Genomic DNA, 22,066 nt, shown 5'->3' with positions numbered 1-22,066 from the left:
TGAAAATGACGGTCGTTGCCAATATAAGCATTTTATTATTATTTTCACTTTAAATAAGCTTTAAGCACTCCCCACCGGAAGACAACCCCCCCCGACGCAGGCCAGATTTACATTTTATAGTCAGTATACTTTCAGTTGATTTGTGGTTTATTTAAAAAAAAAAAAAAGATGAAGCAAAAAACAGAGCTATAGCGGGCTGATTTAGCCTGTTTCAATGCCAATTCCCTTTTTATCTTAGGAGTAGGTTGTGTTTTCAGACTCATTTAGTTCAAATTCTGAATCCATGTCATTCCTAATCCTTAATCGATCCATTTTATTGGTTTCAACTACACAAGGCTGCTTTGTTTGTGCAGCACATTTCAGCAAAAATGCAGCTCAAATAGCTCTACATGAACAAAAGTGTAGAAGTGGCAATGAAAAAATGCCAAGAAAACAAGGAAGAACTTAAAAAGAAAAGAGTTAAAGATAGAATGCGACATACAATAAATTCTGTCTTTCCTGAAAGGCACGCAGCAAACAATAAGACCTCCAGCCTGGTTTAAGATGAACTCACAGTTAGTAGTTTGTTACAAATCTTTGTTGCACACAAACTGAAATCAGTTTCTTCATGTTTGGTTTTGACTCTGGGAACAAAAAGCAGGTTGGATCCAGACGACCTGAGAGGTCTGGGTGGCTTGAGATGTATTTTGAGGCTATTCACATTTGTTGACTGGTTGTAAGATGTTTAAGTCTATTCTTTGTATGACAGGAACAGTGCAGAGACCTGAGAACTGGACTGAAGTTGCCCACTTTCTATGTATTTCAGGACTGGAGCAGCAGAGTTTGGGATCAGCGGTCTGATAGATTCCATTTTTATGAAGACACCGAGTGGTACAGTCATCAAGTCTTTTTTAATTCCACCTTTTTAGCTATGGGGGAAGCTGTATCGGTGTATTCCAGTTACGTTCCCTTGCTTTTAACAGGTAAGAATGACGATACCATGAGTGCAGAGCGAGCGGGGCGCAGGGAGAGCACGCGGTAACCACGGTTTGTTTGGACACGTGACGCTCGGACTGAGGGGCTCGCCTACTCAAACGCGCTTCTCAAACACCTTTTGCAGCATAAAACACTCCTCGCAAATAAACCTTGTAGTAAAAAATAAAGCAACGTGGACAATAAGCTCACAAACCGGGGGAAAGTGGGTTTTTTTTATCAGCGCATGAGCCTCTGGTCAGGAGTAAGCTCAACAAACGGGTTGATGAAGTTAGACTCCGACTGGGACATTAAGGGAAAAGTTAAGTGTTCGAATGACACCTTTAGCTCTATACAGGAGTGGAATCAAAGTATTTGTACTTGATTAATCGTCCATGTGAAGACATGTACTTATACTCTTAAACCCACATTATTATTACCTGCTTTAGCCTCTATAAGGACGATTCAGAGTTGCAGTGAAAAGTCAAAGCAACCGATCGAGTCAATTTATCAATAATAATGCTGAAGAAATTCACAATTCAAGAGGGATTAAGTAATATAAGGATTTAGATACTGCATTCACACAATAACAGTGGATAAGAATTACAATATCAATAGAATACCAGCTTATAAGGTTTGAAAAGGCTTTCAAGTATGAGTACATTTTAGACACTCAAGTTTGTCACTTCTACTAAAGTGAAGAAGGTTGGATATGTAATTTTACTTTTCTCAGTGCTTTATATAGCATCTCTGCATTTACTCCCGTAAAGAATGTGAGTGTTTTTAGATCTGGATTGGCAAAACCTTTTTTAGTAGCTGTGAAAATGCAAAATAAAATGATGAATCAGGAGTTACAAAGAAGCACACCAAAGAAAAACTAATCTCAGATAAACTAAACAAGAAAAAAAGCACTTTGATGCTTGCTCACTGAACAAAAACCTTAAAATCACAGTTTTTGTGTGATAAATCTACATTTTATTTGAGCAAAAGCAAGTGGAAAAGCCACAAGCGCATTAAATCAAGCCCAAATTCAAATCCACTTTGATTTGTATTGTCTGGTTCGGTTTATTAATGACCAGACAGAAGATCATAGCATCATAACAGCCTACTGATCTGTGGAGCCGTTTCTATTTTTTGTGACAGCTGAGCCTTTTCCTTTTCCTCTTTATGCCTACGGGGAAAAAAACAATACATCCCAGAGGGGATAAAGAACAGGGGGCATCTTCAAACACACCATGGTGCAGTTTGTGCATCAGTGCAGTCTATTTAAGGATGTATAACTTGTCTGACAACAACAACAAAACCAAAACATCCTGCAGTATTTTTAAGAGGCTGGTGACACTTAAACACGTTCATATCGAATCAAGTTTGTCTCATTTTTACTGAACTAAATCAAATTTCACATATGACAAGCAGTAACTTAATATCACTTGCCCTGGATTAATTTCATTTAGTGTTTAAATGAATTAAGACCAATTGGTTGAAACAGGTAATAACGCGGTGATACGGTGATTTAACGTGTTGGGACTGTTCTGAGGTTAAATTACAGCGCCCTCAACTTCATCAGGATTCCCTCAACTTCTCCCTCAAGTGACGAATCGGAGGCTAACTTCAGCATCGTCACAGCGCGCCCGAAATCAGTCTAATCAAAAATACAGCAAATCAGATTGTTCTACAAACTAATTGTAAAAGAAAAACACAACTTGAAACACTAAAGCCAATGACTCGGTGCCGCTGATTGAATTCGCACGAGCCATTGCGTCAGTTCCATGCTTTAACTCGGCACTGCATGTTTACGTTGGCATGCTATTTTGGACGTTGCACGTTTGGAGGGTAAACTAGTGGCTTTTAAGGTTTTTAGAGAGATCACCATGTTGAACGTTCTAATCAATTTGAGCAGAGCTGAAGCGCCACAGCTCCGAGCAGAAGCACTGCCAACCTAACCAGTGATGGTTTGAACCCACCTGCGACAGGCTGTCCTCTTCTGGGACAGGTACGCCACCGCGGAGGGGGTGCGGTGTGTGACATGTTCGGGAGGAAGGTTGAAAATAACCAAAGCCTTGTGTCCGTGGCCGCCCCGCGGGTTGAAGCTCCCCCTCTCTTGTAGAGCAGAAGCCGGGCCGCGGATCACCCGAGCACCGTGGACTCACAGGCCGACAGCTGCTAATACGGGAGACTCATTAGACAAGTTTCAGCCCCGATGGGCATTTGACGCCAAACAGTCTGCTTCCGGGTCCCCGCAGACCACCACCCGAAAACAATGCTGTCTTCTCGGGATGTTTCCGTGAAGTCCTGATAGTTATAAACAAACTATCCTAATCTCAGTGGTCAACAAATGAGCTAGCTAGCTGTGCCTAAACCAGGCACAGTTCTTCGTGTGACGTTAAAGTGTAGCTCAAACTAAACTGAACGTGTCACACTGACACCTGCCGGAAACTATGAGAAACACCGCGAAATCAAATCATCGTTTCTTTATTGACAAAAACAGGCAGTACAGGATCAAAGTCGAATCATCCTCACACGACTGTTCAGTTTTTTTCTCAATAAACTTTATTGCACTTAGTGATATTACAGAAAAACAGCAAATACGGTTACAATAAACACATACTTATTGTACTTAAAATTATTACAGCAAGTGCAATATATATATATATATATATATATATATATATATATAAATACGTGTGTGTGTGTGTGTGTGTGTGTGTGTGTGTGTGTGTGTGTGTGTGTGTGTGTGTGTGTGTTCAATATGCGAATGAAGACAAGCAAGGTAAAAAATAAAAAATAAACAAACAAACTAAATTAAAGCGGGGACACGCGCACACACACACACGTATTTATATATATATATATATATATATATATATATATATATATATATATATATATATATTGCACTTGCTGTAATAATTTTAAGTACAATAAGTATGTGTTTATTGTAACCGTATTTGCTGTTTTTCTGTAATATCACTAAGTGCAATAAAGTTTATTGAGAAAAAAACTGAACAGTCGTGTGAGGATGATTCGACTTTGATCCTGTACTGCCACACACATACATATATATATATATATATATGTACATATATATATATGTGTGTGTGTGTGTGTGTGTGTGTGTGTGTGTGTGTGTGTGTGTGTGTGTGTATACATCACAAGCTGTAGCACAAATGTTTATGCTATGATATAACACCACAACATGGTTATTTTTGATACAATATAATACAGACTGTACATTTGTTACACCTTGATGCAATCAATATCACTCCAAAGTCAGAATGATACAAACGGTTTAATGGCTAAACACAGAATCCACATTATAACGTAAACAAATGCTACATTCCTCTATTCTATGAAATAGTTTAGCTTTAAATGAGATCTGTGGGTTTTTTTTGAGGGAGCTGTTGAAAACATTTTGTTTTCGATTAAATACTTTGTACAACAACAAATAGAAACAAAATACAATGTCATTGACACTCCTGCGAAACTCTAAGCATTAATTTTTTACAGCGTTCACGTCACAATGCAGCATAAAGCCCAAAACTGTTGTGAAAGCTTCCAGGGATATTAATTCACAACCAAACATTGTGTTTGCTTTTTCTCAGCGGGCCTGGTCATTTTCAAACATATCCAAAGTGACATATACAGTCTTGAGCGACGTCTTATCCTGCTCTTTCCCAGAAACACATTCACACTGTTTACCAGTCTTTGGGTTCTGAGTTTCGACAGAAGTCTGCCTGCGGTATGGGCTGCCTGGGCTGCTCTGTGAGGGAAGGAACGCTGTGGTTTCTTCAGAAAAACATGAATGCAGCATCATTACGGGGTCAGCCGGCTTCTCATCCCGTCCCATGGCTGAGTCAGCATATTCCTTGTTTCGGTGGCCGGTTGTGCTTCCATTTGAGCTGATGGCCAGTGGAGGGGTGGACGAATTGGGTGTTTGTTCTGTGTACACCTTGTCAAACGTGCTTTCAGATGGATTACTGAATGGGTGGAAGAGGCACATACTCTGTGGACAGAGACACACATATTCAAACACATACGCACGCACCCACACACACACACACACACACACACACACACACACACACACACACAGAAGGTAAATAAAAAATGATCAAGTGGCTAACACAGTATTTTAAGGGATTAAACGATTTCATATCTATGGATAAGATGAAGAAAAGTGATCAGTGATGGAAGAGTCCTCGCTCAGTTAATTCAAAGATGTTAACAATGGAAAGTGAGATCAATTCAAGGAAGGTCAATTAAATCCTGTGGAGCTCAAAATCAATCAACAATCAAAAATCTCTTCTGTTAAAATCCTGTGTGCATTTTAGGTGAAAAAGATCAAATCCATGCTTTTTATTTTGATAAACTTAATCTATTCAGTGAGCTCAACATTAAATCAGTTGCTTCAATTCTCGGGCATTTTTTAAGAAGAAGGGCGGAGGACCTTCCTGTTGGAGATAGTTGATAATAATCTATGGAAGAGATGTGATAGCTACTCTATGTAGAGGAAAGGATGGAGCTGCCAGACAAGAGGAGAAGAGAAAGGCCAATGAGGAGGTTCATGGATGCAGTGAGGGAGGATCGTCATGGCAGTAGGTGTGAGGAAGGTGGATACAGGAGACAGAGGGTATTGCAAGAAAATGATCCACTGTGGTAATCTCCAATAGGAAATACGGAAAGAGGAGGAAGAAGAAACCATTTCATCGAAATCCTCACTTGAAGGACTTTTCAAGAGTTTGTTATGACTTAAACGTATTTGTTAGCATCTTCCAAACCAAAATAATGGATGAGTAACAATAGATATCGAGGCAATTTAAGGACAACATGTTTGATTTAGTTGAATTTTCAAGCATCTTCTTTCTTACAGCTGCTTCTTTCTGAAAATGTGCTTGCCTATATTAGCTTCCTATCGTTACAATAACTTGCCCAACAGACATTTTGATGGAAACCAGTACCAGCAATCAGTAAACCAGTGTATTCTTCTCTGAATGAGGAGTAAGGCAGATTTAAATAGACAAAGGATGGGAGAGGTTTTCCACTTGTTTTTCTATAGGAAATGCAAATTACACAAAACAACACTTTCCCACTCCATTTGGATTTATTTCCAACTCAATTTGTTTGTCAAAGCAGGAATCACTGTTCTTGCTGCAAACAAAGACTTGCTGTAATTATCTTAACTCTTTTTTGAGCATGTTTAGTTTTTTATTGTAATTCATCATTTTTATTTATGTCTTTTTATGTTTAAAATGAAAATAAAACCTCAGCAATAAAAAATAGGATCTTGTGCCTGCACTCCGATGATTAAGTCACCTCATCCTATATTTTTACTCAGCGACTGGAACTGAAACTGAGAGAGGGAGAAAAATTGCTTCAAAATCCAGGAAGAAGTTGAGAGCCTGAAAACAAAAAGTGCACTCATCAAAGGCTTATTTGGAATGTCGTGCACTTTCTACAAAAGTGTCAATTTGATTTGTAATCCAGTTTATACTGTTAAATGTTTCACTGGTTTAGAAGCCTCAGCAAGCCCCTGTCGTGCTCATTGCGCTTGTGTGTTTCTTCTTTCTATATTTTGTCCAGATAGTCATTCATTTATTTATTCAAAGTGACTTATTTTGGGCTTATTTCTCAGAAGCCCAGTTGCTTCTTTCTGGCAACACCGGCCACAACACATTTTGGCTGCGTTCACCTTGTGATGAATGGACGACGACCAAGACGCCACCGAGCTGAGGCCTGGATTTGGAACAGGCTTGTCCCTGAATCTCTTCCACCTAAAAGGGGTTTTGTGCACAAACGACAACGTGTAGATGAATTGTGACCCCCCCAAAAAAAGGATCAGAATCATCTATTTTTTTCCTTTGTTCAGTTGGCATCACAGTGAGAAATACTCCAAACTTACTGAACAGCGCAGCACAGGCCAAGAAATAACACCAGAACGATGATGAGACATCCACACGCAGTCAGTACTGTAATGAAGTTTGGATCTGTAGTGGGGGGGAAAGAAAAAGAAAAGTTGAACATTAATTTGGATTAAGTTCCTATGACAGTGAAATGTGTGTCGTTGTTTTTTTTTCTTGTCAATAAAAAGCCGTCACACACTATTTACCAAATTTATTGGTTTTGAAGAGCGTCTCTCTGCTTGTTGCCATTGCAGTGAGGGCCGTGGCCTCGATATACACTCTGTACTGGGTGTCCGGATCCAGATCCTTCAACATCATGTTCTGCTTCTCGCTGTCGACAGTGACGTCTACAAAAAGACAGGAGGCACAGAAATGTCTCGAATAAAGGATGAAAGGAAATGTTTTACCTTCATATGAGTGGAAGTGTGTGTGTGTGTGTGTGTGTGTGTGTGTGGGGGGGGGGGGGGCGTACTGAGCAGCGGTCCTTCCTGTGTCCCGTAAAACACTGTGTAGCTGAGAAAAGCGCTGCTGCAGGCCCCATTTGAGTGCGTTTCCCAGCTCACGTCGGCACTTTTGTCATAAGCTTGAACACTGCTGATGGCAACATCGCCTGGACCTGTACGAATCATGGTTTCAAAATTAAATCGGGGATATACGTGAATATTGAAGTTTTCGGAAATACCAGATTCCTACCTCCTACTGTCGAGCAGATTTGAAGGACTTGGGCGCCATGACCTGTCTTGTCATCAAAGAGGGGCGTCACAGTGATATCATACGGCTCCTTGTCCAGGAGGTCTGTAAAGAAAGGGAGGGAACTCTGTGACTAAAGAGTCCACTGATGCCGATGAGCAGACAAATGTTGCATATATTGTAAAGCAGAGAATCCCAAATACAATGTAAGGATCACAATTCTTGGTCGCTATGGAAAAACAAATGCTGCCAAGTAAGAATTCTTTTTTTTTTTTAAATACTGAGATTATTCAGACTTTTGTTTGTTCACTTTCTATTCACAAAAATAAACTATGAACGTTCTCACATTATGACATTTTGTCATCGCTCCATTGACGTAAAGACAGTCGCAGGAAAGAAACAATATTGAGTCCACTTTTTTTTAACCAAATTGAATCGAAAACATTCAAACGTAAGTGATCAGGTAACGCTTCATATACAGTTTATTTCAGATAACTGGAGCTTCTTCTCTGTCAGGTGGAGCCAGAGGAAAGTCTGCCGGAGGTCCTGAAGTGCAACGTCATCTGGCACGAGGACGGGGTGAACAGATAATCAAACGATCTCGTAACTACAAACGTTCTAGTACTCTAACAGACTGTAACAACACTTATGCTCCATATCATGACAGACGCATTGTTGATAATGCATTTTCCCTGAAACGAGTGTAATTGGATGTCTGCTCGTTGGACGTCGAAATTACACAGTATACCAGTCCACGGTGAATCACAGTTCTCAAAACACTCAACAAATGCATTATAAGACATCACAGAGCCTTGCCCCCTCACCGTGTTCATTATCCGCCACACCCAAAGAGAGATAACACACAAACCGCCAAAATGTGTTAAATCGTAGAGAAGTCTGCACACATGGACTCCGATTCCCTCTTCGCGGCTCCCTCCATGTTTTAATTGATCGAGAATTGATTCAACATCCATCTTTCTCTCCGTTTATCAATTTACCATCTCATATTTGCTTTCCAACCTACCAAACAGATTTGCATTAGTGCATTTGCTTTCATTCCAGTAGTATTGATTTCCATTGTGGGTCCAGTCAATCATGTAACCACGGACGGACTGATTAGGAGCCCTCCAGTTCACCAGAATAACACCGTCACGGGTGGAGGTCTGGATGTCGGTAACCCGAGGGAGACCTGCCGGAAGGCAAACAGACGAGACACTTTCATTGGTAACGCGCATCAGAGCACTCCTCCATTAGCATGAAGCGATATCAAAACGTAAATGCTTCCATTAAGATGCAGAATCGATAGCATCGATACTCACTCTCGCCAACGGCAGGAACGTAAACTGAGTCTTCGGCCAGCAGGACTTCATCGAGGGAGACGGTGAGATTTATTCTGTGCGCGTCGTGGTTCACAGGGACGTCGCAAGTTGAGCCGCCGCATGATGTATAGAATTGAGTCCCTTGTATTGCATCTTCTTGGTCGGGGGTCAGTTGGATCTCATAGGTAAATCTGCCTGGACACGCTGAAGGAATGTCCTGCGAAGACAGAGAAGACGAGACCCGAATGAGAAACAAAGTCAAAGTTGAGTTGGGGAGAAAAATGATGACCCTGCGATGAAGAACAGTCGGAGATACTGGAGATCAGATGTATGAGATACAAGGTAGAGTATGGGACGCCGCACCAGTTTGGTGTCGCTGCTGTACCTGCTGCATATCATCTACAGTCTAATTCTCCCCCCTTGGAGACAAGAAGAACTTCCCTGATCTTGGTCTAATACCACGTATATCCTTCTGCAAACTTTTTTTTTTCTTTTCCAAGGCCCTACATTTAGGCCTTTAACAGAAAAGTAGAGACAAATACTACAGAAACAAGGACAATCCATGACGGATTACATTAAGATGAAGAATCAAACTGGAGCCCATGTGAATCATGTGAAAGCAAGCAGTTTCCCATGTGTTTCACACTTGTAATATTGTTCAGGTCCCAGAAAAAAACGGTGTTGACTAAAAGATGGAGGGATGACACATGTAAACAAACCTCAGTGGTCACTCATATAGAAGGTCGAGAGCTGGACTGACCATGTGCTGAAGTGTTGATCTACAAAAGGAAGGAATTCTCCACCACACACCGGCTCACAGCCGCTTTCCTGAAGAAAAGTCACTTTTAACTCTTGTAAATCGTCCTTGTTTCCCCCAAAGCACCAGTCTTTATGACTGTCTACAGATATATGATTCCGTGGTTCTGCTGAACTCTGATCTAGGAATGTTGGTGATATTTACACATAGCCGGAGTTAGAATTGAAGATTTTCTTGCGTAGAACTTTAGTTCAAAGAATAAGTTTCGAGGTGTAGATCTGTGTGAGGGCTACCTTACCGTCCACATGGCTTGAACTTTTCTTACTCCATCACTTTGTACTCCAGTCACCTTCCTCCACAGGCGCAGCCGGATTTGACTTTCTGCAAAAGATTAAGAATAATTACGCTGAAACGCACAATATCATCACCCCTCCATCCTCTGTACCACTTTATAGAGACGATCCCAGCCGTCAACTGCTTGCGAACTCTTGGATTTCTGATATTTTAGGAGTTAGGTATGACGGTGATTAATAAAGTACGGTATATTCCTTCTGTAGATGATTTGGTCGACCAATGGTTATATAACTCCTGCAGTAGATGGTCCTGGGGGAGTGATGGCGGTGCTGCCTGCCTGAGGCAGTTTTCTCCATCAACATCAGCCAGGAGGATCATAATTCACAGAGACTTGGAGATTTCTGAGTTAGTAGAAGACGTTTCGGGGTGGACATTGCTCTTACTGTTGAGTTTGGTGAGAACGGTCTTCTCCCGGCTCCAGTCACTCCAGGGAGCTTCATCCAGAGCACAGCGGACTGACAACTCGTAGCTTGTGCAGGACTCAAGTGTTTCTTCAGTAGGGATTGTAACATTCCCCTCAGTGTTCAGAGTCTTGTCGAACACCCACTGTGGAGAACAAGTTCATCGTCCATTGAAGCCAAAATCCTTCATATCCGTACTTTGCATTGAATTGCGCTACTGTGATTTGTTCAAGCTTGGCAAGGAAAAACTAAAGGTCTGTTCTCTAAGCATGGCGAAGGCTAAATATGATCCTCTGGACTTGTTTTTAATCTCTGTGATTATGGATGAGGAAAACAAATTACCAGCGATTATAAGCAAAATTAGCCACTATCTTCAGATCAGCCCCTCCCCCGCTGAAACTCGACCCTAATCAACTCAGTGCCAAAGAAGCTAAGAAGCAATATGTGTTTTGCTCTGCTTTGGTATATGTTCTTATATTTGCAATGTGAGGGCGCTCTTAAGTCATTACACATTGTAGAATGACAATGAGTACCTCTAAGCTGCAAAGAGCTTTTATTGTGAGGTAAAATAGAATCTTCAATTTCAACAATGAAATAATTCAGCGTTTCTTTACCACTGCAGTTCTTTCATCAGCTGATGGAGCCTGGAACCAAAAAGACATAAACAAATGTAATTGTTTTTATACACATCAGGTGTGATACTATGAAATATTTTTTTTATTTAAGTATTTCTAATGTGTTTCTTCTACATTCAAAATGATGGTTCAATTAGGTTTTGTAGCATGGCTTGTTCCTCAGATGGATTCATTCATCTCACAGAAATCTCCAACCACTGAAGAGATAATTGTATTTTAATAAATTAGCAATACATTTATAAATCCTAAGATTTCAGTGTATCAGACTCACCCATAAGTGACAGTCCAGCTGTCCAGTCAGGTCATTATTCTAATGTTCCACCATTATCAGAGAAAGTGTCTCAACAGTTTTAACCACAACTGCTTCTGTTTGTTTTTCCAAAGAGAGACTCACCTTTCTGAATTTGACCTGACAGCGATGCTGCTCTGGCTTGTACGACTGATTCCACTGAACCAAAAGATGATCAGAGAAAGTCGCTACCGAAATCTTTGGAGGATTGAGTTTCCCTGAAGAGATGCACGACAAGCTTAGTCCAAACATAAATACATTATTAAGAAATATGAATGTTTTTACAATGAAGCTTATGCAACTTACAAATCTGATACGGATCGAACTCATAGGTGTCGGAGTAAGCCTCCCATGCAGGGGCTTTGGCTCGCACTGTGATGCTGAAATGTTCTCCGGCAGTAAGTCCTATTCGCTCAGATTCGTAGAAATCGCTCACTCGGCAGGTTGTTACTTTCGACTCGCAGATTTCAATTGGAGAAGTGCGCAAAGCGGAAGAACTGAAAGAAATACACATTTTATATTGGCTATATCAAAATCTGGAAACGTATAAGCGTCAATTGATTCTGGAAAATAAAGGAAGAAAACGTGAAACCTACAACAGGACAGAGTAGTTCACATTCACCCGAGAATTCCTTTGGTGCTCCCAGGAGCACGTCAGGAGTTGTACCGTGCCGACTCGACTCTCATTGTCGTGATGCAAAATGCACGATATGTTTCTGGGCTTTGCTGTAAAACAACAGCAGAGTCATGCACGTTAAACGGAACCTACAGCTATTTGAAGGAGTTAGTTTCCTGTTGAAAGTAAAGCGGCACAATCCAGCATTTCTGCTGGTTTGAACGGCATCAGACCAGCGTGAACCAGAAAAGACCCACACACATATATATATATATATATATACACACGCATAAGTCATCTTAAATTAGAACAGAGAAGCATGCGGAATAGGGCATCATTGACCAGTATATACGAGGATACCAGCATTAACGACAATGGACTTATGACAGACAATCGTAAGGATGCAGAGACGAGCACTGACCGACTTAAATCAGCATCGACCCACAAAAATAATGAACAAACAAGAACATTCTGCAGTTTCGCTTAGTAAGGCTTACTGTATGTTACGATGATGATGCCTCCAACGACATGCTGTGTCTCGACCGTGCGACACGCCACCGTCGCTCTGTGATGGGTGAAGTTCCTCAGGGTCAGGACCACGTGCGTGGAGTTGATAGATCGTGACCAGCTTTCATCGACGGGTCTGTCGTCGAGTGTCCATAAGGTTTCCCCGTGCACACATGAAGTCTTACACACGACCTCGGTGCTGGATCCCACTTCGATGTACTGATCTTTCGGGTCAACGCTGCAGCTGTCGTCATGCTGGCCTGCAGGGAACGATCATGCTTACAGCACTTGTTGTGGTTCCAGTTTTCCCAAAGCGGCCGTTAAATGAATGGATATGCAGAGTTGTATGCAAAGACTAATATCGCTCTCACGACCAGACCGTGCTCTGGGGACGGTCACGCCTTTATTGCTTTAATACTTTAGTTTCTATTGTATTTCAAAGACTGTAGACTCTGTGTGTGGATTTTCCCCAAAAAACAAAACATGCGTTTAAGGTCAAGTGGTGACGACAAATTCCCTGAAGTGGGTCATGATTGTGTGCGATTGTCTGTCCCTCTCTTTTTATCACCTGAATGACTGGAAACTTGTTCTGCCGGCGCCCATATTCACTTGGATTTTACTCCAGTCTCCACCAATGTCACAAATGCACAATTTTGTCATCATGTAGTGATAGAGTGGGGAGGTTAAAACTTTCTCTCTATCGCGTTAAAAAGTAACCACCACCTCTTTTTTTTTTTTATTAATGACAATATCTCAAAAACAAAACAACACAGCTGCTGTCATTAGCCAGTCCTGCTACCATCGTGTCGTCTGATCGAATAAAAACAAACAGACCTGCTAATAATCTATTATTGGCCTGACCAGAGTGACACTCTCTGACTAATAGGGCAGATTTTGCTCAACCTGGAAAGAGTTCAAGTGCTTCAGCAGATTCCACACTCAGGCTTGTGTGAAATAGTGAAATCTCACAGGGCATTTCTACAGATTTATCCATGAACTCCTGCTATTATCTTTCTTTCAGCTCTCGAGTCAAAAGTCCCTTTCTTTGCCCGATCAGATTTTATTCTCCCCCCCCCCCCCCCCCCCCCCCCACTCGTAGGCAGACACAGCCAAGTACACAAATTGCCGCAAAGTCTCCATATCGATACGCCAACCTCAAAAAAAAACAATGGGAAGGAGTTAATGGCTGTTCGCTGATCTCGGTGACTCAACACTTCCTCTTGTAACCTCCTAAACACGAGCAGGTTTCTAATCCGAAGCGGCGAGAGGAAGACGTCAGCGCACATTAAGAGTACATTAGCAAAGCAGCACACTTCATTACAGCTCCAACAGTGAGAAAAGCCCATAAGAAAACTATGGCGCCTCTATTGAAGCAGGAATGAAGGCTCCAAACGAGAGACAAGCTTTTATTGCATCGGGGAAGCAGTCGCCGCACTTTGTCTGCCTCATCTATTGTGATGACATTTCAGTTACGAAACGGAACCCCTCGTTTTTCAGGACCGCAAATGTTAAGATGTGTTTTTCTTACAGGAAGTAATATCGGAGATATTTATTGATATTTTTCAGAATCGAGAAAATGTTTAGTTTAGTTGATGCTGTCAAAGACAGGAAACAGACAAACAAATCGTGCCGATGAAGAGTTTTTCATTCATGTGATCGCAGCCTTCAGTGATTCTACAAATCTCTTCACAGCTGCAGTGAGCGACGCATAGCGACATTATGAGTTTTCCAAATCATTTACTTTTCATGAAATGGGATCTCAAGCGCTTTGAGCCACAGTAAAAATAAAACAAGAAGAGCAGACACTGAGAGAAGAGATACTCAGTGCCTGAAAACACGATTTAGCACATTCCCGTCTGCCTCAACTCGTACACCACATCCAGCAGGTTTTTTTGCTGTAATTTCTGCTGTAATGTGAATAAATCTGCTGCAATTAAACAATTCTATGACTTCAGATTCTAGGAAGTGTCTACATGAACTTAATCTCTCCCGCTCCAAGTGGGTCCCAGATCCAAGTTCGGTCCACAGTGTAGTTTTATGTCTTGGTACTTTCCCATTTTTTTCTTTTTCTTTTCTTTTTTCAACCATTGGCACATGCTAATGTGTTAATATCGCAGGATTGAACAGTGATTGGCTGTCATTTTTAGAAGAAAATGCTGCGCCAGGCCTCTTTGACGTCACTCTGATTTCAGTTTGACAAACTAGTTTTCAAAATGATTTTCGTTGAAGAAATCCGATGAGACGTTCAGGCATGCTCTGGGACTGTGTGGGCAGAAGCTGGAGTGCCTGGAGAAAATCCACAGGCACACAGGGAGAACATGCAAACTCCACACAACTTTCTCACAATGAGATCCCCAACGTGCAACCGACCGTCCACTTCATTCCCATTAACCTGTATGTTTGCCCACATCCCTCTGCCCCAGCATAATATTTCAAGTAAACGATCTGATGACTGATCACAAGTCATTCATTTGAATAAAAGGTGTCAGAGGAGAAAAAAGGAGGGAAACATGCGGGATAGAGGACCGAGGGGGAATGCCCTGGTTTAGAGGATTCCCAGCTCAATTGGAGGGCTCTTTGCCACTGAAATAAAAGTGCGTATATCCTATAAATGGTACATGCATATATTTAACACTTCTCACAAATTGGTACATTGAATGATTTGACCAATCAACTTCTGATTAAAAGCCCTACAGGAGAACTCTGAGGGAAGGAATCTTATTTATAGATAACACTGATTTGGGTGCATTTCTTAAAATATGGTGCATAATTTAAAATTCTGATGAAATTAAATCCACGATTTGTTAGTAATGAGAGGAGATTGCATTATTGAATTGATTAGAAGCATGTTTGATGAAAGAAAAACATAAATAACCATGTGACTTTATGTAAAATGAAAGCAAAACAAAACAATCATTTCCCTTAAATCCCTCTGAAACAATCTCTTCTCCTACAAACTAACACACAGTGAATAAAATGTTTTCTTACCTTTACCAACGGGGATTACAACGAGCATAAGCAGGAGTGGTAATGGATCCATTCTTTGACCGTATAGACAGAAGGCAGAGAAAGTCCTGTGTAAAAATGCATTTAGAAGTCCACTGCAGATGATCAGATTCTTATTTACTGAGTCTGTTTCACCAGATCGTAGGAGAAACTGCAGCAGGTTGTCCCACTTATGCCACCGAGCAACAGGAACTGAAGTAAACCCTGAAATGAACGGGAGGTATTACCCAACTGGAAGCAGAGCTCAGACAAAGGGGAAGTGAAATAACTCGCCCTCTGTCTCCAATATGCATCGACATGACACAGAGACACAGAGAGAGAGAGAGAGAGAGAGAGAGAAGGGGGGAGGCATGAGAATGGCACTTCCAGCAGGAGATTAATGTCTTCCACTTTGTGGTTGTCTTGTGTCTCCTCTAGTTGGGTTTTTAGTATTTTGGAACTGAGCTCTGTGAGTTTCTAAAATGTTCAGTATTCTACCATACCGATATCTTCATCTGATGTCTATATCTCAAATACTTTATTGAGCCCCCAGAGTTGTACATCTCTGGAGGATGTGACAGTCATTAATACAATCCGCAGCATTCCTGCAAATCTAAAATGACTTTTTTTTTTTTAAACAAGGAGTCACAGTTTAAAAGTATTTAATAAACAGAAGATTCAAACGAAGGAATAAGAATATTGAAAAAGAATTTAAAAAAAAAATAGATAACACAGTGCAGTCTATACAGCTGCACATTTAAAACCACAACTAAATACTGTGCTTACACTTTGACAAGTAAGTATTTTGCCATTCTTCATTTTTTTTTTCTTATTTGTAGAAAGTTTAGGGAAAAGATATGCATGATTTGTACTGTGAGGACATTTCAAAAGAAGATACAATAATAGGTGGCTAATAACCAATAATGTATTGATCGAAATTGATGTAATACCAAATTTTGACCTTTTTCAATGTAAAGAAGCCCATAATTTAATAACTCCCTAATTGGAAATTAAGATGTTTGATCCATTATTGTAATAACATTTTGAAAACAATGTTAAAAGGATTAAATTACTGAAATAAAAAAATTTAAAAAATTAAAAATGTAATAATTGTAGCCAATAATGTAATAATACATAAATGCATTTCTTGGAAATTACAACTTTTTTGCAGGTTTAGTGCAGTTTTCTTGTGAAAAACTGGTACACTGGATGAGATCGTCATCATATTCATTCATTTAGGATACATACTACAAGACTCTCTCAACCATGGTTCTAAAAAATATCAAGACTATTCTTTTACATTATTGGCAAGTTGATATGTTACTGGCTTTATTACATTCACAGTGGTCAAAATGATAACATTAGTGGTTGTTAGCAGCATGTAACAATGTGTTACATACCTGTACCATGAAACAGGTGAACAGCAACATATTCAGACAACAAACAAATGTAGTCATTCATAATGGAGGTTCAAGATTAAGTCTGTGCCGTTTCTTTCAATTGAAGGGGGACAGTACTTGTATTGACGTGCAAGTCTGAAAAGCTGATTGGGAGGAAAGGGAGTGGGGGGAGGCTGGTGTAATGGTCCACTTACCTTTTAATGGTCACAGGTGTTTTTTTTTCTGTTTTTTTTAGTAACATCAGTCTTCCTCCCTGTGGCCATCGGACTATATAGCTCTTAGCATTTGTTATGTCTTTTTCCTATTCTATTCTATTCTATTCTATTCTCTTCTATTCTATTCCTTTTTTCTTTTTTTTGTATTTTCCAGTAACCATTCAGCGTAGGTCCACTCCGATCCAGTAGGTGGCGGTAACGCGCCTTCTGTTGTTGATAACTTGTACTTAGGAGCCAATGAAGAAGACAAACAAAAACAAGAAGCGTCCCCCCCCGTTAGCTTGCGATTGAGGAGGAAACGTTGTAAACATTTCCGGAGCGGCGGATACATAACACACCTCTGCAGCCGGTGACCCGTCCCCGTCGTCCCCGGTCGTGTCCCGTATGTACTCGGCGGTGCTGATCGCCGCTGCTGTCGGCGGCGGCGTCCTGCTTCTCATGCGCCGTTTGTTTCCCAGACAGAAAGCCGTGCAGCTGCTGCGTTATCCGGCCCACACAATGCGGGGCAAGACCGTCATCGTGACCGGGGCCAACAGCGGGATCGGAAAGGCCGTGGCCGGGGAGCTGCTGAAGCTGCACGCCCGGGTCATCATGGCCTGCCGGGACCTGAAGAGCGCCGAGGAGGCGGCCCAGGAGATGCAGAGAGAAGCGGGTCAGGAGCAGGGCGAGGTGGTCATCAAACACCTGGACCTGGCTTCTCTCACTTCAGTGAGGAGATTCTGTGAAGAGATCACAAAGGTCAGCAGTGACACACTAGTTGTGGTATTTATTCGTGGCAGGTGTAAGAAAAAGTATGTGAACCCTTTGGGATTACTTGGATTTCTGCATAAATTAGTCATAACATGTGTTCTGATGTTCATCTAAGTCACAACAATAGATAAACACAGTCTGCTTAAATCAATACCACACACAAATTATTTGTTTTTACTGAACACAACATGTGAAAATTCACAGTGCAGGGTGAGTAAGGTATGTGAACCTTTGGGTTTAAAAACTGGTTGGCCCTCGTGTGCATCTCTTGAGGTCATGCCACCCCCACTGTATGTGACCTGAGGTGACTGTCCTTGGTGCTGAAATTAGAGGTAGAGATGATTAAATCTACTTGAAGGTTAAAAGTAAAATGACTATCTCAAAACCTACTACATCTACTTTCTGCATATTTGATTTGTTCTAAATTTGATATGTTTTCTTTACAGTATTTGCAATTAATCAATTAATTTACGATTAATCTGATACATTTGTCTGTGAAAAGAAAACTGGTGTAACAAACATACACAAGACCAAAGCAACACCGGTTCAGCTTTTATTGGGAAATGGTGCATAACTTTTTTTTTAGTTTTATTCAATTGAAAATGTAAAGAAATATAAGAATATTGGGAAAGATTTGTGATAATTATTGCTAGAGGAAGTGCACTTTTTATGTAAATAACATTCTTTTGTTGGAGGGTATAGCAGTCAAGAGATTTACAAGAGAATAAATTGTATAATTGTCATGTAATGACATATCTTCACCCTGACTTTAGACTCTTGAGGAATAGAAATGTTCGACAACACCTCAGAGTTAAGATGCCATGTAAAATGTTCAAACTGAAAGATCAGAGAACACTGACAGCAATTATTCAGTTACCACTAAAACCACTGACTTTAGGTGAGCCAGATTCACACAATGAGTGTTAAATAAAACACTATCAGCCATTTACACATCGTATATAACAAGTAGTCATCCATCTCTATACAGCATCCCCAAATATAAAATGTAAAGCAAGATGAAGCCTTAAATATGCAAATCCTTTACCAACCCGACAGGGGGTGCTGCTGCTGCTCCCAAGTTGACTTCATTACGTCCAACAGTTGATATTCCACCACAGTGAAATGTTCTTTTACTGTGTTTGAAGTCAGCTATGCATGAAATCCATATTTAAATAAGATTTAAAAAAGTCAGCATTTTGTTTGAGGAATGCAATGACGCAGAGAAAAAAAGTTGATTGCTTTGCACATAGAGCAAAGTCTTGACCTCGAGATTGGAGGACCTGGGTTTGAGTCAAGGTTGTGGCAGGAAGGGCATCCAATGTGGACCGAGGGGCAAGTTGCAGTGAGTTGCTGTGGTCACCCCTGCAATCCTGTGCAAAAGTGCACATAGCTTGGGAAAGTGTAGATGGTAAACATTGCCAAAAATCTAATCTTTGAGTGTTTATCTTGGCTGCTTTTTTGACATACTACATTTAATGGGTTTTTTTTTTTGTGGTTTTTTTTTACATAATTGGTGCATTTGCAATGCCTTTTTCTGATACTTACCTCCCATAACTGCCGGTTGTCTCAAGGTGCTCCCTGTGAAACCAGGTAATCACATTAATGTGTGCCTGGGACATTTCTAAATGGTGAATTTTGTGTATTGATGTGTGTGACCAAACATTGCACGCCTGAGGATGCTTAAAAAGGTCTGGCATTATGTCAAACTCACTCTAAAAGTCAGTCGTCTCCTAAAGGCATGAAACAATGCTGGAATGAAACCGGCTATGTTGAAGGTTACACACACATATCACATATAGAGTGAAACTTGATTCTAGATTTTTATTGTTTCCATAATAAACTAAATCGTTACTGCGGGTCTGATGGTTGATATAAATGTCTCTTGTTTTTAGGAGGAATCCAAGATTGACGTGCTGATAAACAATGCGGGTGTATACCAATGTCCCTACACGAAGACGGAGGATGGCTTTGAGATGCAGCTCGGCGTGAACCACCTGGGCCACGTCCTCCTCACTCACCTGCTCCTGGACCTCCTGAAGACGTCGGCGCCCAGCCGCATCGTCGTCGTTTCCTCCAAACTCTACAAGTACGGCCACATCAACTTCGACGACCTCAACAGCGAAGCGAAGTACGACAAGGCCTTCTGCTACAGCCAGAGCAAGCTGGCCAACCTGCTGTTCACGCTGGAGCTGGCTAAGCAGCTGCAGGGCACTGGGGTCACGGTCAACGCGCTCACCCCAGGCATCGTGAGGACCCGGCTGGGCAGGCACGTTCAAATCCCGTTCCTGGCGAAGCCGCTGTTCAACCTTGCCTCGCTGGTGTTCTTTAAGAGTCCTCTGGAAGGGGCGCAGACTCCGCTCTATCTGGCGTGCTCCCCAGAGGTGGAGGGAGTGTCCGGGAAGTGCTTCGCTAACTGCGAGGAGGAAGAGCTGATGGCCAAAGCTGTGGACGAACAGGCGGCCAAGAAACTGTGGGACATCAGCATGAGAATGGTGGGACTCACTGACTGAGGGCGGCAGGGGGGGGGGGGGGGGGGGGGGGGGTATCTCCTGCAACCCCCAAAAGACATGGCAGTCTAAAAAAAACCCAGCTCATGCAAACACCTGATAACAAAAATGGAATGACACTTCTGTGCCAATGAATTTTAATAAAGAATTTCAAAAATGTGCCTGGATTAAAGGAACATTGCTCTTCCCGGATATACCTTATCCCTCACTTGATTTTGTGGGAGAACAAATTAGGTTTCTTTATTAATAAATAATACAGCACTTATTAATGGAATACATGCATGCAAAGATGTAAGATAATAGCCAGAGTTGATTTCCATCTTCAGTCTCTTGACAGGTTAATGAAAACCACAGAAAACAATAAACTACAATATAGCAAGATTGAAGTGCAAATATTTAATAGGAATAGAAAAATTAAATGAAAGGATCTGATATGTTAAAGTGCTGGAGTGCATAAACATCCCTAAAGGATATTAATGGGATGGATATCTTGCTCGACAGTAAACTGCAGGTTTGCACACATGGTTAAACTCATACACAGGATGGTATATAATGGACCAAGTATGCACATATATATACATACAGTGACAAATGTGTGTACAATGCACATACATCACTCACGTGAGGTCACAAATCGTCAATCTTTCAGTGAAATAAGAGCGGAATGCTCCCACATTCAGGAAACGAAGTTAGCGAGAAAACAGTTTAAGAATATAAATGCTGATTGGAGCCACATGGTGGAGTCTGTGTGGAGATTACACATTGAGATTAGGCACACAGTATGTGAGATCGTAGTTGTGTGGAGGCGTGTATGGATACTCGACTGGCTGCAACAATATACAAGCTCTTATTAAAACTTGTATTAAAAAACGTTGTTGCTTACTCAAAAGACCTGATCATCGGCGAGGTGAAAAGTTAGGAGCATTTACTTGCAGGTCAATGTGAAGATCATCGCTAAAAGTTGTCTTTCTGCCCTAATCAGCAGGCTCAGTCAGTCTGTGTCAAGAAAAGTGAAGAAGCTGCAACCTTACCAGGAATTCAAACACAATCCTCGGAACAGAGGGCACAGGCTCCCCAGCAAATTGCCTCATCACGTCCATCAAAGCTAAGCTGAGCCGCCACATTTTTTTCCTCCATTGTGAGGTCAGGCTACTGCTGGCGCGCCGCAAATTCTCCAAAGAGATTTTCAGGTTGAGCTATTGTGTTTGAGCATGTGAAATTTGTGCATACTTTAGCATCTATTTTGCTGTGTGTGTGTGTGTGTGTGTGTGTGTGTGTGTGTGTGTGTGTGTGTGTGTGTGTGTGTGTGTGTGTGTGTGTGTGTGTGTGTGTGTGTGTGTGTGTGTGTGTGTGTTTGGCTGTTTTTAATCTGGTCTCCTCTTGATGTGCTTGAAGTGTAAATGCTTTGCACTGGAACAATAAAGTCGACATTGCAGATCGGTGAGCTGCCTCTCTGCTTTGGCTCCCTCCCGTGGCTGGTTCTAATCTCATACGACTTTTAAATAAGAACAAATTAGCAAGCAAGTGTAAAGTGACGGCCCCATGTCTGGGTGGCAGACAGAAAACTTGACTACAAACAGCCTAAATCAATGCACTGACCATATAAACACTATAGTGATTTACACATTGAAATAAACACACAACTCTACACTAACCAAATGATTTAACAAATACCGAAGCTTTGAAATGATTGAATTCAGTCAGTTTGTTGAAAGACATCGAAGTAAAAAAAACAAAAAACACTGTAAATTTCAAAACTAGAATTTAAAGCAAAATAAACTTGTAATAGT

At 41.2% G+C, this 22,066-nt stretch overlaps 3 protein-coding genes across 4 annotated transcripts in view; 1 reads left to right on the top strand and 2 right to left on the bottom strand.

The window, feature by feature from the left end:
• The window catches only part of rngtt (RNA guanylyltransferase and 5'-phosphatase), a 108,478-nt gene extending 105,147 nt beyond the window's left edge, over nt 1-3,331 (bottom strand). The window contains exon 1 of the mRNA XM_080490264.1: nt 2,916-3,331. Coding sequence (XP_080346390.1) covers nt 2,916-2,979 — 64 coding nt within the window. The 5' untranslated portion in view covers nt 2,980-3,331. The remainder of the gene's footprint in view (nt 1-2,915) is intronic.
• A 778-nt stretch (nt 3,332-4,109) lies between these two features.
• Nucleotides 4,110-15,630, bottom strand: LOC308126147 (interleukin-6 receptor subunit beta-like). Its single transcript, XM_080490308.1, has 16 exons — nt 15,408-15,630; nt 12,410-12,679; nt 11,893-12,022; nt 11,603-11,793; nt 11,402-11,514; nt 10,987-11,016; nt 10,355-10,517; nt 9,916-9,998; nt 8,861-9,077; nt 8,566-8,730; nt 7,545-7,646; nt 7,324-7,467; nt 7,058-7,198; nt 6,851-6,935; nt 6,641-6,722; nt 4,110-4,954 (listed from the first exon to the last, which is right to left on the bottom strand). Exons 1-16 carry the CDS (start codon nt 15,457-15,459, stop codon nt 4,550-4,552), a joined length of 2,373 nt encoding a protein of 790 aa, XP_080346434.1. The 5' UTR covers nt 15,460-15,630; the 3' UTR covers nt 4,110-4,549.
• Nucleotides 15,631-17,242: 1,612 nt separating this feature from the next.
• LOC308126154 (retinol dehydrogenase 14-like) lies at nt 17,243-21,717 on the top strand. Of its 2 annotated transcripts, XM_080490325.1 has the most exons (3): nt 17,243-17,401; nt 17,478-17,757; nt 19,662-20,465. In XM_080490325.1, the coding sequence occupies exons 2-3, from the start codon at nt 17,518-17,520 to the stop codon at nt 20,277-20,279; spliced, it is 858 nt and encodes a 285-aa protein (XP_080346451.1). In that variant the 5' UTR covers nt 17,243-17,401; nt 17,478-17,517; the 3' UTR covers nt 20,280-20,465. The 2 variants fall into 2 exon arrangements, with proteins under 2 accessions (XP_080346451.1, XP_080346450.1); XM_080490324.1 differs by having other exon boundaries at nt 17,243-17,757; nt 19,662-21,717.
• Nucleotides 21,718-22,066: the final 349 nt, after the last annotated feature.

This window comes from Lipophrys pholis, assembly GCF_963383615.2.
Source record: "Lipophrys pholis genome assembly, chromosome: 21".
Classification (NCBI taxonomy): Eukaryota; Metazoa; Chordata; class Actinopteri; order Blenniiformes; family Blenniidae; genus Lipophrys; species Lipophrys pholis.
Note: the sequence above shows the minus strand (reverse complement) of the source record. Positions and strands in the feature narration are given on the sequence as shown.